Genomic DNA, 14,967 nt, shown 5'->3' with positions numbered 1-14,967 from the left:
CAGCTCTGTATGCACTGGTGTAATAATGAGAACTATCTATTTTGAAAAGGAAGAGTTACACTTAAATTGCCACTTTACAGGATTCTGTTGAGACCATCTTCCAGATTGTCCTTTCTGAGATCTGGCAGCCCCTCTACATAAACTTGACTCCTCTGCAAAAAAGAAGGCATTGCTCAGTTAATCAGATATCATCACTTTTGAAGCAGCATACTAGGAATGAGAAAAAGAAGGAAGTTGAATGCCCAATTCCTTATGATCAATCAGTTGATGCTCCTCTAACATGGTGAATAGGCACTCAGGTGATGACATGCAAACGACAGAGAGAATTTACTCTGGGAGATTCAGGCCATGCAGAAGCAATAAATGCCACCAATGCTGTTTTGAGTCTATCCACTGAATACTGGCATTTGTGATGACATTGAGGAACTGTGCTTGACTAAAATCTACATTATTATGCAAAGATACAACAAATCCTTGGGGGAGTAAAAGATTACACGATACAATATCATGTCTTCCTGATTCTCTGTCCACATTTCAGGTATTTTCCAGCTGGAGTACCCTGATCTTACCAGTGTAGTGAAACAAGTGGAGAATAATTCAATCCATTGCTATTGTTTTATGGTTGAGGAGTTCAGTTGTGTGTAGATTAGATGCTTCCTGTGCATGTGCCTTCCAATCACATTACTGTCTCCCTCTCTTCCTCAACAACTAACGAAGGTTTGTGGGACTCTGAAGCCCCCACACTCCTGCTGTGCTCATCATCCTTGCCATTCTGCTCAGGTAGAGATGAGGGCGGTGAGTTCTCAGAGACTGAGCCATTTTTAACATAGCCTGGCAGGTTCCGATGCCCATTCAATAGTCCACTGCCCAGTCGACTGTTGAGGTGGAGAGCTTGTGGAGCACGGGTGGTCAGGTTGGTGCTGATACTGTTGTTGGTGTGTGACACCATTGGTCCATAGCTGTAGTTGGTGTTCCCTCCACGGGCTTTGCGTTTGAAGTCAAGTGCTAATGTCCACCGTGCCCATGCCTTTTTAATCTCACTCTGGACCTGCAAAGTAGGACAGAGATACACAATCAAAAAATGTCAGAACTCAGCCTGGAGCACTGATAGTGCCTGCAAGAGTGCGTGACAATTGTATGAGATTAATATGGCTGCTGATGAAACCACTGCAAATTGACCAATTGGCAGAATAGCTGTCACATGTGATGGTGGTAACAGTGAGCTTTAGGACAATGGGGCACAGTCAGATCAGCGGTCTTCACAGAAGTATAAGGAAATAATTTAAAATCTGCCTTCTGGGTGACAGCCTCCAACCAAACCTTTACAGACTGTTAGATTGCTCATTGGGCTCTCCTGAAGAAATGGACCACAGCTGGGAAATTATACGCTGAGCTCACTCTCAACAGATTTCACCAAGCAAGTTTGATGTGGGCTTAACCCTCTAATTTACACACATTTACTGCCAGCTTTAGGCATTTACTCATATCTTACTCACTATACAAATTAAAAACAAAGGTGCCATTTTCCCAGAGGACCATAGGATTGCTCTCTGATTAGAGAGAGAGAGAGAGAACTGACGGTAGCTTAACCAGAGGGTCACTACACCTCAGGTGATTGGGGAAGGTTGAGAAAGAGAGTCCTTCGTTGTAAGCTCAGTGCAGGAATTGCATCTTTTTGTATTCCAAACAGCTATCCAACCAACTCAACAACCAATTACTGATTAGTATAACTGATACAGCGCTTCCAGCAGAGAATGAGCACAGATGTGATGATTGGTCTCCTGAGTGTATTTAAAACAGCTACAGTGCAATCCTATTTCTAGACCCATGATTTTCAAAATAAAGAAGAAAAATAAAAATCAGTAAATGGTGAACTATTGCCCCTGTCGCAATCAATTCCCCGGCTTCATTTAATCAGCAGAGAAAATAGATTATTGACTTATTTCTTCCAAACACAAGTAACAATGAGATCAATTTATACCATCTTTCATAACAATGTCAAGCCATCTATACTGCAACAGTGGTTAATGCTTCCATTCAGACAGTGTTTAAATCAACACAATAAAATCCCAGTGCTGGAAGTATTTCAACCAGTCAGGTATTTTCCAGATGTTTGCCAGTAGAATCCAAAACTAATTCCATGATCTTATGCTCTCTCTGAAACTTGTAACTTCATTTGCTTCATGTATTCATTTCTGAAATAACTCAGAGAAAAGTCACTTTACCAAGTCATTTTTTATTTATACATGGACTCTGACTAGCTTGCTCAGAGAGCCAGTCCCTAGAATAAGACTCTCTGAATCTCCTGACTTTTTTATGTCGAGAGTCCTTGACACTGATCCAGCTCCCTCAGAGCCAGCTCTCAGAGTGAAGAGGATGTCGGACTCCTTTCTTTATTACCCCCACACTACCACCTAATCGTAGTAGTGCATGTTGGTTGTTTGTTTGGTTGTTTGTTTTTTTGAATTTTTTTTTCCCCCAAACACCAACGTTGTGTGTGCAGGTGTGAGACACAGTGAAAGGGAATCTCCTGTTTATATCTGTCAGCCAGGGTTCCCTATTGGCCCAGAGTAACAATCCCATTCGTGGATGTCACAGTCAATGAGAATCACCTGGCCCTCGTTCCAATTACTTCAGTTCCTATAAGATGATGTAATAGTCTCTGCCTTTAGCACGTGAGTTCCATTGAACATTCGAGAGCCAATCCAGATTTCAGGAAGATAGCTCATTTTGAACAGATCATTCTCAAGATGTAAACATCACTGCAATGGCATTTATTTCCCTCTAATGTGAAAATGTCATGATAAATTATAAGATTTACTTGAGGGCAGTTAAGAGTCAATCACTTTGGTGAGTGTTGAGTATTTTGCAAATATGTTTTATTCCCATGAAAATTATCAACAGATCCAATTTTGAAGAATCATTTCTGTTAATTCTGTTTCTTTCTGGATGTTTTCAGACCTGTTGAGCTTCTCCAGCATTTTCCATTTTTATTTCAGATCTTCAGCTGTGTAGTATTTTGCTCTTAATTAACATATTCTAGCTGTTTTTACTTCAGCAACTTAGCCACACTGAAATCTTGTCTCTACTTGTAACTAAACAAGTTGCTAAGGGAGAAAATGTTGAAGTCTCCACAGCTATAACTCCCAGGTCAAGTGCTGACCTTCAAGTAGACAAGAAAGCTAGTTGCCAGGAGATTTTCTGACGCAGTATGGGAAACCGCCCTTACTTGCAAGACTTGACAGCCATAAAGTATCTACTGTTTCGATAACATAATCTTGCATGTTCTCCAGGGAAATAGATACTGTGTCTGCAGCCAAAATAAGAGTTGAGCCCAGAACATCAAGAGTCAGTTGGAAAGTTAGAATGATGCAATAATTTGTGACAAAAGATAAGAATTGGAATATATACATACAGCCTAATGTAGCTGAATATTACAAGGATAACTGATTCTTCTCAAAATAATGTTTTCAGGACAGACTGGAAGTCCCCAGCTGAATAGTAGAGAACCAGAACTATTAATTTTCACTTCTAGTACTCATTGATATTTTCTCATTTTGAGAATTATTTTAATACTATAAAACATATTATTTGGCAATATATAATATATAGGTGTTTCTCAATTCTAGAGTGTTGGCCAGGGGAGAAATCGTCTTTACATCCACTTTGCCACACATGATCACACCCTCTAAGAACTTCATAAATTTCAATGAAACCGTCTCTCATTCATTAAAATGCTCAGGAATGCAAATATATTTTCCTCAATCCATGTTCACACTACTCCAGGATTGGTCTCACAAGGTCTGCTGCCAGCTATCTTTACTTCTGTACTGAAATCCATTTCCAGTGAATTACAAAGGAAAATTGCTTCCTCAATCACTTGCTACTTGTACATGTTAAATTTTATATATAAAATCTGAAACCACACATGCCAAAATCATGGAAATTATTGTTACAGGATCAACATGATTTGATATGCAGACCAATTGTAATATTTCCAGATTTGCTGATGACAGCAAACTGGGTAGAAATTCAAGTCGTGAGTATGATGTAAGGAGGCTTCAAGAGGTCTAGAACTAGCTAGGTAAATGTGCTAGAACATGGAGGACAGAATATAATGTGAATAAGTGTGCAGTTATTTTGTAGAAAGAAAAGAAAGGTTGAATATTTCTTAAATGGTGAGAGGCTTAGGTATTCAAATGGATCTGGATGTCCTTGTTCAAGTTACTAAAAGTGAACAAGCACAAGCAGCAAGTGATTGAGGATGCAATTTTCCTTTGTAATTCACTGGAAATGGATTTGAGTACAGAAGTAAAGATAGCTGGCAGCAGACCTTGTGAAATTAATCCTGGAGTATTGTGAACAGCTTTGGTCTTGTTACATAAGGAAAGATATACTTACTATGAAGGAACGTCAAAGGTGGTTTATCAGTTTACTCTCAGGAATGTTGGAGTTATCATATGAGGAGAGATTGAGGAAAATAGATTTGCATTCCTGAGCATTTTAATGAATGAGAAATTATTTCATTGAAATTTATGAAGTTCTTAGAGGGTGTGATCGTGTGTGGCAAAGTGGATGCAGAAGACCATTTCTCCCCTGGCCGACACTCTAGAATTGAGAAACATAATCTCAGGATGAGAGGCAGCCCATGGAAGACTGGGATAAGGAGGGTTTTCTTTCATTCAGGAGGGTGTAAATCTTTGGAATTCTCTAGCCAGAGTCCATGGAAATTCAGTTAGTGAAAGAATACTGAATGGACTCACAAACTCTTAAAACATTCGCCTGTACCTGTGTTTTTGCTTATGCCACTGTTTACCTATTATTTACTTTTCTATGCTACTTAACTATGTGATCTGTCTGTATTGCTTGCAAGACAAAGCTTTTCACTGTGCCTCGGTACACATGACAATAAATTCAATTCGATTCAATACCTCAAGACAGAAATTGGCCATTTTTTTCACATTGTTGGACAGATGTCAGCGTTGTGGCTATACAAAAACAGACTAATCAGGGTTTTGGCCAACATTTGAACACAAGTCTTCAGTACTATTACCAAACTACCAAGCATTTGCAATACCAGTGCATCCTGCTATTTCTTGATTATAAGTGAATCAATTTGGCTGAAGATTGAAACCTGTGATGAAGGAGATCTCTGGAAGAGGCCAAACTGGATCATCCATTTGGCACTTCAGGCTGAAGATTGTCTCAAATGCTTCAGCCTTATTTTTTTTTAAAGGATTTAGACTAACATCTGAAGGATGCTAACCAACATGTAGCATTAGAAAGGAGAAACAACGAGCACAAAGAATTCAGAGAGACAGTTAGTAGGAGAGTTAAACATAGTAACATGAAACAATGGGGTGGCATGGTGGCTCAGTGGTTACCACTGCTGCCTCACAATGCCAGGGACACAGGTTCAATTCCACCCTTGGTTGAGTGACTGTGTGGAACTTGTACATTCTCCCATGTCTGCGTGGGTTCCTTCCAGGTGCTCTGGTTTCAAAAATGTATAGGCTAGGTGGATAATGCATGGGAAATGAAGGGTTATGGGGGTGACATATTCTTTGAAGGGTCAACATGGACCAAACGTCTTCTTTCTACACTCTAGGAATTCTATGATTCTAATGGAGCCAGATTAAGAGATAATATAATAATGTCTGAATTAGATTGTAATATTAGAGGTGCATATATGTAAATCTACATTAGTAAACAAGATTAGTGATTATAAGCAGATAGCCATGTGTGAATACCATGCTGCAGTCATAACAGGTCTGGTTCAATAATGCACAGGACTAAATGTTTACTATTTCTAGATACAGAGGGTTCGAGAAGGATAAAAAAGAAAGGAAAGCAAGACACATGGAATATGAGTTGAGTAGTCAATGACACAATCTGTGGTTTGAGTTAAGAAACTAGAGCGGTGCCATTAGTATCCAATAGACCACCAACTAGGGTGGCATGGTGGCTCAGTGGTTAGCACAGTTGCCTCACAGTGCTTAGGACCTGGGTTCAATTCCCACCTTGGACAGACTGTCTGTGTGGAGTTTGCACATTCTCCCCATGTCTACATGGATTTCCTCCAGGTGCCCCAGGTTTCCTCCCACAGCCCAAAGATGTGCAGGTTAGGTGAATTGGCCATGCTAAATTGCCCATGGTGTTAGGTGCATTAGTCAGGGTTAAATATAGGGTAGGGGAATGGGTCTGGGTGGGTTACTCTTTGGAGGCTTAGTGTGGACTTGTTGGGCTGAAGGACCTGTTTCCATACTGTCGTCAGAAAGGTACAGTAGGAAATCACAGGGTGGGGGGCACAAAAACTATAGAGCATTGATAATTGATGTCTAATTATCTTAATCATTGACTAGGATAATAATAGTGCAAAGAAAAAAGGAAATAGTTTCCTGAAGCATATTCAGGAGAATTTTCTTGATCAGTATGTTTATAGCTCAAAAAGGAAGGAAATATTGCTGAATCTGAGGCAGGGGAATACTTATGGAACACTTATTGTAGAACCATAAAGATTAGATTTGTGATGGAAAGGACAAGGAGCAATCCTGATTAGGAATACTTAAGTGAAGGGTGGCCAACTTCAATGGGGGTAAGAATATATCTGACCCTGGTCAATAGGAGTTAAAGACTGCCAGACAAAACAGTGGTGGAACAATAGGATACCATTAAAGAGGAGATAGCCACAAGGAAGAAATGTAAGATCAAAAAAGCCAAAGTTTATTTAATTATGAAAAAGATAAAATGAAGCAGAAAAAGTATGCTCAAGGCAAATGCCAAGTTGATAATGCAAGTGAGAACCAGACTGAAAATAAAAAGTTCAGAGGGAGAGTTAAAAAAAGAATATGAGAGTAAAAGAGTGTGAGAAAAGAACAGCGTATAACTTAGAAAGACAGAATTTTTCCAGACCCTGAATATCATTGCTCATGGTGAGAAAGTTGTGAGAGTTTGAGAGATGTTGAGTGAGGTTTCCCTTGACATTGTGACTGACAATCATGATGCTCACTAATGAACAGCAAGAAGCTTATTAATGAGTTTATACCCCATTATCAACCTATGTTTTACTTAATCTCATCTCATGAATTTCCTATTTCAACTTCCGAATGGAAACTAAAAATCAAGATTTCTGAACATGTGAGTCAGAGCGAGTGCCTGACGACTCCAGCTTGGCACTTGGTCCTCCGGGCCTCCATCTTCGGCATCTGACAACAATGTTTCAGAAGATGAATATGCTTGTGACCACACCCAGAGTGGGTGGAATACACACTTCATTCTGGGAGGGAGGGAGTGTTGACTTGGAATGATGAGAAGACCTTCATTAAATGGACAAAAAACATGCTGACACGAAAACTGAGCACGAAATGCTTTGCAAATTATATATTTGCCACCTATGTTCAGCCCAATCGTCACTCCATAGGCAAGATAATCAATGAATCCCATTAATGCCCGTTGTGCAATTGCTGTGAAAAAATGACATTTAGCTTCCAAAATAGCATTAACCCTGCCATTTAACCATAGCCTGCAAATGGTTCATTAGGAGCTCACTTCACACTTCGGGTTGTGAAACACCATATAGTAGTAAGGATATGCGAGTTCTGTAGCTTCAATATTGCATTTCTGGCTAGACAAAGACTTATCCATACAGGTGATGGTGAGACATTAACATATACAGGTAGTTCTCCGATAGCACGTTTCTTAAACGTGATTTGTGAATTGCAGACCTTTTTTTTAATAAAGCTAACTCCCATTCATTATTGCGTGATCTCCATTCCTGGCACTAGATGATACAGTGCATGGAGGACTGGACTCCGCGTAGCATCACGTGGTCAGTTGGCTCATGCGCTTTCTGGTGAATCGCTTTGTGAAAGATACAGTGCTGTAGTCAGCGATTTTAGTGTTAAAATGTTAAATTTACTGTATTATTTCATTAAAATAGATGATTTAAAATTTACTTAGACAGTTCTATTGTTTGTGTTAGGTTAACTACTATTTTTGTTTTGAATTTTCTGTTATTTTTAGTGGATCGCCACCAACCCTGTTTTTCCCATAGGCCCCATTATTTCTATTGCATGACTTTCTATTACATGGCGTCACATGGGAATGTAACTACAGCATTATAGGAGAACTACCTGTATTTACAATACAGGAACTCACCCATGCCATATATGTCCCCTCAAGAGATCTTCCTTCTTTCCTTCGCACTACATCTCAGTATAGTCCCAGGTTCCAGAGGTGAAAGGTGCTCAGCCCATAGTGAAGCCTATTGGCCTTGGAGATATGGTTGGGTAACCACAGGGATTTGATTCTCTAGAGGTCCCAGATATGGTGAGCGCACCCTGACCACAGGCAAGTGCATCCTCCTTGGGTTGACCTCTCACAGGGTTGAGGGAGTCGGCGGGGGTTGGGGGGGGGGGTTAGGTAAGCAGTCTGGCTCGAGTAGACACTGCCAGAGGGCTTGTGTTTGGTTTCTCTCATGGCTGGGTGCCACCCTGCAACCCTGGGAGGAAGAGGCACCTAGATTGAGCTCAAGGACCCTTGTCCCCCTCTCTCTTTGCTGTTGGTACTCAGCACCAATGGATAGGGTGGTGGAGTGCAGGTCTGTGAAGTCTCTGAGAGTGCCGGACCTGGCTCTGTAAGGCAGCTACCAAACCAGTCCATGGAGACAGGCAGATCCTCATGTGCCTGAGGCAGCAGTGTTCCAATGGAATTGCTATAGTCCTACAGCCTTTGTGTCAGACTGGCCAGTGCTCCTCACAGGCCTGCCTGCTGCTTCTGTGTTGACCTGTGCAGGTCACTGCCTGCATTGATTGACACCTGCATTGCCGACACCATGAGGTCCTTTCCTGCTTGGCACTATGCAGATGTCTGGTCTCCGACAATCCTCCAAGTGACAGATGACTCGGACATTTCTCCCTTGACCAGCTGCAGAGACGTGGCAGTGAAGTGCTCACTCAGAGGTACCCTTGCCTCTAATCTAGCTAACATTCCCTCCGAGGTGTCAGTACAAGAGCTGGTGGAGGGTGTAGGAAGCAGCTTTGCTGGTATTCCCTCTGATGGAGCGGTCGTCTCCTCCTTCGGGGTAGAGTAGGGTGTGTCTTGCAGGATAGTTCTCTTGGCAGCAGACACACTGGACATCATACTGGTGCCTGCAGAAGGCGCAAGAAAGAATCTCACCACTAAGGGGTAAGTGTTCTGGTATGTCAACAATAAATTCAGAGTGGAGGCAGTTGAAGAGCAGCACAACAATAAACAAAGTTTCTTGTTCGGCTGCCAGGAAAAGGAGGTTTCCACATTCGCACAGGAATTGACCAGTCTTTGTCAGCCAGAGCCAACATCCTCTCATCATCAGCGTGAGGAGAAGAGTAGCTGCACCCCACCAGCCACCCCGGCTCTATTGGCCATGTTATGGTTTAGAATGCAAAAGGAAAGGACTGAATGAGATGAAAGTGATTGATACAGGTGTCAGGATTGGTGCAAGTGGGGGAAAGGTGCTGAGATGACCCAAGCGAGAGAGTAGACAGCACAGCGATATACAGGGGCAGTGATGTGAGGGGGGGGTTTGGGGAGAGACATACCGGGGCAGTAATGTGGGGGGGTGTTGTGCAGAGACATATGGGGCAGTAATGTGTGGGGGAGATTGGGGAGAAACATACAAGGGGTAGTAATGTGTATGGGGTTTGCGCAGAGACATATGGGGCAGTAATGTGTCGGGGGGGGTTGTGCAGAGAGATACAAGGGCAGTAATGTGTGGGGGTATTGTGCAGAGACATACAAGGGCAGTAATGTGTGGGGGTATTATGCAGAGACATACAAGGGCAGTAATGTGTGGGGGTATTATGCAGAGACATACAAGGGTAAGTAATATGTGTGGGGTTTGTGATGGCAAAGCAGGGAGGGAAGATGTTGCATGTCATAGAACGTGTGGGAGAGCATGAGCCTTGGTGGGTGGTGGGTGCAGTAGCAGAAATAAGGTGGAGGCACTTACCCTGTGCTGCTGATCACTCTTCCAGGCTGTAGAGACTGCTGTGACCCGTGTGACAATCTCAAACTGGCACTGTGCCCTCTTCTACCAATCCTTTTGGAAGAGGATGACCCTCCTCCATGCCACTCACCAGAATCACCAGGCCCGTGTCCACAAACTGGGCACCAATTTCCCTTTGCCACAAGGCACGGCAAATATCTGCAACCATGCAGGGCTGCTCCCAACTGCCACCTCTTGACTGGGTGTAAATGGCCTCTTAAATAAGATGCCAGCCATAGTGATGCCAGCCCATTCTGGATGTGCTGAGTACATCCAGCTTTTCTGAGTGGTAGAATTGAGCTAGCATCAGGCGGGAAGGGTGCCAGCGTTAAACGTTTGGAGCAGAATTGGGACAATATCACAAGAAAACCCGCTAGGCTTCATGGAGAGAAACCCTCCATGCAACCTGACAAAAATGACACTTTGCCAAAAGATGAGTAGATTCTACCCAAGGAAATGCAAAAGTTGTTATTAATTCACAGGATAAGGGCATTGCTGGTGAGGTCAGCAATTATTGCCTATCACTAATTGCCTAGAGAGCAGTTTAAGAGACACCCACATTTCTGATTGCCTGGAGTCACATGTAGGCCAGACAGTTCAGAATGGTAGTTTCCTTCCTTAAAAGATATTAGTGAATTAGATGAGCTCTTCCCAACAATCAACAAAGGATTCATGATCATCATTAGACTCTTAATTCAAGGTTTTTTTTATTGAATTCAAATGCAACCACTTGTCACGGCAGGATTCAAAGCCTGATCCTCAGGACTTTACCTAAGTCTTTGGATTACTAGGTCTAGTGATCATACCATTAGGCCATCACCTCCCCGGATAAAATAAATACTAAAAGTGTAGACGAATGAGATGAAGGACTCAAAAATTGATCTACTCATGAAGCCAAGGGCATGGTTTAAGTACTGAATGAGAAGGCACCACATAAGTCAAAGTGAAAAAGGTGAGAGTTCAGACATTGGATGGACCAAAAATTGATAAAGAGCAAGAATTATATCTTGCTATACACAGAGTTAATATATCATCAGAACCAGGTAGGATTTATCCAAGGATACTGAAGGAATCAAGGGTAGAAATTGCAAAAACATGTGCTATAATCTTACAGTTCTCCTTAAATACAGATGACTGAAGAATTGTAAATGTCATTCATTTGTTCAAAGAAAAAGGTGCCAGAATAAAGTCAGCTACCACGAAGTTTAGCTTTACTGGAACAAAAGTTTTCAGAACTAAACTTCTCTGTCAAAATGAACATACGGTTGGACAATTATGGATTGATTAAAGAAAGCCAGCATGGATTTGCTAAAGTTAAATTATGCTTAGTTGATGTGAGTTAATTTTTGATGAGGCTTCATCAAAGACATTTGATGGAAGTCATAAAGTTTGATAAAGTGTTACATAACAGGGTTGACAGTAAAGTTGGAGCCTATGGAATAAAAAGGACTGTGGCAGCATGGATACAAAGCTGAATGAGTGACTGGAATCAGAGAGTAAAGGGAAACAGTAAACTAGAGGAAGATATCAAATTGGATCCCACAGGAGTCACTTCAAGAATCACAGCTTGTATTGATCTATATTAATGTCATAAACCTGGCACATAATTTCCAGATTTAGAGATGACACAATACTTGGAAGCTTTATGAACTGTAATCGTTTTCAAATGGACAGACAGATTGGGAGGTAAAAACAATGACTGCAGATGCTGGAAACCAGATTCTGGATTAGTGGTGCTGGAAGAGCACAGCAGTTCAGGCAGCAGCCAAAGTGCAGCGAAATCGACATTTCGGGCAAAAGCCCTTCATCAGCAATAAAGGCAGTGAGCCTGAAGCATGGAGTGATAAGCTAGAGGAGGGTGGGAGTGGGGAGAAAGTAGCATAGAGTACACTGGGTGAGTGGGGGAGGAGATGAAGGTGATAGGTCAGGGAGGAGAGGGTGGAGTGGATAGGGGGAAAAGGAGCTAGGCAGTTCGAACAAGTCCAGACAAGTCATGGGGACAATGTTGAGCTGGAAGTTTGGAACTGGGGTAAGGTGGGGGAAGGGGAAATGAGGAAACTGCTGAAGTCCACATTGATGCCCTGGGGTTGAAGTGTTCCGAGGCGGAAGATGAGGCGTTCTTCCTCCAGGCGTCTGATGATGAGGGAGCGGCGGTGAAGGAGGCCCAGGACCTCCATGTCCTCGGCAGAGTGGGAGGAGGAGTTGAAATGTTGGGCCACGGGGCGGTGTGGTTGATTGGTGCGGGTGTCTAGGAGATGTTCCCTAAAACGCTCTGCTAGGAGGCGTCCAGAGGAGACCGCATCGGGAGCAACGGATACGATAAATGATATTAGTGGATGTGCAGGTAAAACTTCGATGGATGTGGAAGGTTCCTTTAGGGTCTTGGATAGAGGTGAGGGAGGAGGTGTGGGCACAGGTTTTACAGTTCCTGCGGTGGCAGGGGAAAGTGCCAGGATGGGAGGGTGAGTTGTAGGGGGGGCGTGGACCTGAACAGGTAGTCACAGAGGGAACAGTCTTTGCAGAAGGTGGAAAGGGGTGGGGAGGGAAATATATCCCTGGTGGTGGGGTCTTTTTGGAGGTGGCGGAAATGTCGGCAGATGATTTGGTTTGTGCGAAGGTTTGTAGGGTGGAAGGTGAGCACCAGGGGCATTCTGTCCTTGTTACGGTTGGAGGGGTTGGTATCTGAGGGCGAAGGTGCGGGATGTGGATGAGATGCGTTGGAGGGCATCTTTAACCACGTGGGAAGGGAAATTGCAGTCTCTAAAGAAGGAGGCCATCTGGTGCGTTCTATGGTGGAACTGATCCTCCTAGGAGCAGATACGGCAGAGGCGGAGGAATTGGGAATATGGGATGGCATTTTTGCAAGAGATAGGGTGGGAAGAGGTGTAATCCAGGTAGCTGTGGGAGTCGGTGGGTTTGTAAAAAATGTCAGTGTCAAGTCGGTCGCCATTAATGAAGATGGAGAGGTCCAGGAAAGAGAGGGAGGTGTCAGAGATGGTCCAGGTAAATTTAAGGTCAGGGTGGAATGTAACCATCTCTGACACCTCCCTCCCCTTCCTGGACCTCTCCATCTCCCTTAATCGATGTTTCGGGCATAAGCCCTTCTTCAGGAGTGAGGCTGGTGTGCCAAGCAGGCTGAGATAAAGGGTAGGGGGGAGGGAATTTGGGAGAGGGGCACTGGTCTCCAGCATCTGCAGTCCTCACGTTCTCCTAGTTGATCTTAACCTACTGCGAATCCTCTTGCAAGGATGCCTACCTTGAAGAAGCTCTACCCCTCCCTCTACAAGGATATTCCCAGTGCCCCTCACCCAAACTCCCTCCCCCCACCCTTTATCTCAGCCCGCTTGGCACACCAGCCTCACTCCTGAAGAAGGCTTATCCCCGAAACGTCGATTTTCCTGCTCCTCGGATGCTGCCTGGCCTGTTGTGTTTTTCCAGCACCACATTTTTCAACTCTGGTCTCCAGCATCTACAGTGCTCACTTTCTCCTAGTCTTTATAAATACAGGCATTGAGTACAACAGCAAGAAAATTACAATGAACTTTCATAAAACAATGGTTAGCCTCAATTGAAATGCTGCAATCAGTTCTGGATGCTCCACTTAAGAAAAATGTTGAAGGCTTTAGATAGGGTACAGAGAAGATTTACAAGAATAGTTCCAGATATGAGGTACTTCAGTGATGGGGATGGATTTGGAGAAGTAGGGTCTGTTAACAGTATTAATCTGTTATACTTGAGTTTATTAACACTCTATGACATTAAAATATTACAGTTACTGGAAATGGACAATTTTTAATCCATTGCAACTGGAGTGCATAGAATGCAGATTCAGTCTATCACAATTCTGTGAAAAGGCAAAATCAGAAATGGTTTGGTTTCTCAATATTTTATACATCAATTAAAAAGGAGTATAAAGAGTTGGACATTGGGAGGACTTTGCAAATTAGTCTAGCCCAGTTTTAGATGCCACAAAATGTTGAATAAGACATAATACCTAACAGATAATACCTAGCAGAGCCTAACAGAATTTATCATTCAAAGCAATTTGTTATTAAAAACAGCTTTACACCAGTCAATTCCAGAAAAAGTGGAACAGTAGATGGTTTCTGAGAGCTTCCATTCTCCCCACAGAGACCCAAGGTAGAGAATGAGAGAAATACTACAGAGGGAAACTGGTAGAATTCAACAGAATCAAAATCTGAAGGAAGAAACAAGGATTGGGGTTTGTACTGCTGCTCTTAGATTTATTCTAAACCCAACCAATAAAATTGGCTGACACTTGCATTCAGTGACAATATGGATAATGGTGGTAATGAATTTGGAGAAGCAGGAGCTGCTGTCTTTCAGCAGATTTGAGTAAATTGTCCAAAGTCGTGAGACATCTGGACAAAGCAGAAACAGCAAAGCATACTCATTGGTGGTAAAGCCAAGGACAGGGGAATACATCTTCAAGGTGAATAGCAAAAGGAGTAAAGGTGATATGAGGGGAAAACCATTTCTTACAATGAGTGGTTAAATTCTGAATACAGTGTTTGAGCAAATCTTAGAAGCAGATTCAATTATGACTTTTGAAAGTGAATTCAATGAGCATCAGAACAAATACTTCAAAGGACATTGAGGAACTGGCCGGGGTGTGCTTTTAGATGAGTTACTTTTGAAGAGAACAGGTATGAGCATGAAAATTCAAATGCTGAAAATGTGTTGCTGGAAAAGCGCAGCAGGTCAGGCAGCATCCAAAAAAACAGGAAATTTGACATTTCGGGCATAAGCCCTTCATCAGTTTCCTGATGAAGGGCTTATGCCCGAAACGTCGAATTTCCTGTTCCTTGGATGCTGCCTGACCTGCTGTGCTTTTCCAGCAACACATTTTCAGCTCTGATCTCCAGCATCTGCAGACCTCACTTTCTCCTTGAAAATTCAAATGGCCTTCATCTGTCCTGTAA

The 14,967-nt window shown here is 42.7% G+C and overlaps 1 protein-coding gene across 1 annotated transcript in view; it reads right to left on the bottom strand.

Annotated features, from left to right (window-relative positions):
- Positions 1 to 676: 676 nt before the first annotated feature.
- The window catches only part of pth1r (parathyroid hormone 1 receptor), a 170,441-nt gene continuing 156,150 nt past the window's right edge, over positions 677 to 14,967 (bottom strand). The window contains exon 13 of the mRNA XM_060824047.1: positions 677 to 1,048. Within this exon, the coding sequence (XP_060680030.1) occupies positions 677 to 1,048 (372 nt within the window). The remainder of the gene's footprint in view (positions 1,049 to 14,967) is intronic.

The sequence above is a fragment of the Hemiscyllium ocellatum genome, chromosome 4 (genome assembly GCF_020745735.1).
Source record: "Hemiscyllium ocellatum isolate sHemOce1 chromosome 4, sHemOce1.pat.X.cur, whole genome shotgun sequence".
Classification (NCBI taxonomy): domain Eukaryota; kingdom Metazoa; phylum Chordata; class Chondrichthyes; order Orectolobiformes; family Hemiscylliidae; genus Hemiscyllium; species Hemiscyllium ocellatum.
This window is presented reverse-complemented; position numbering and strand designations above follow the sequence as displayed.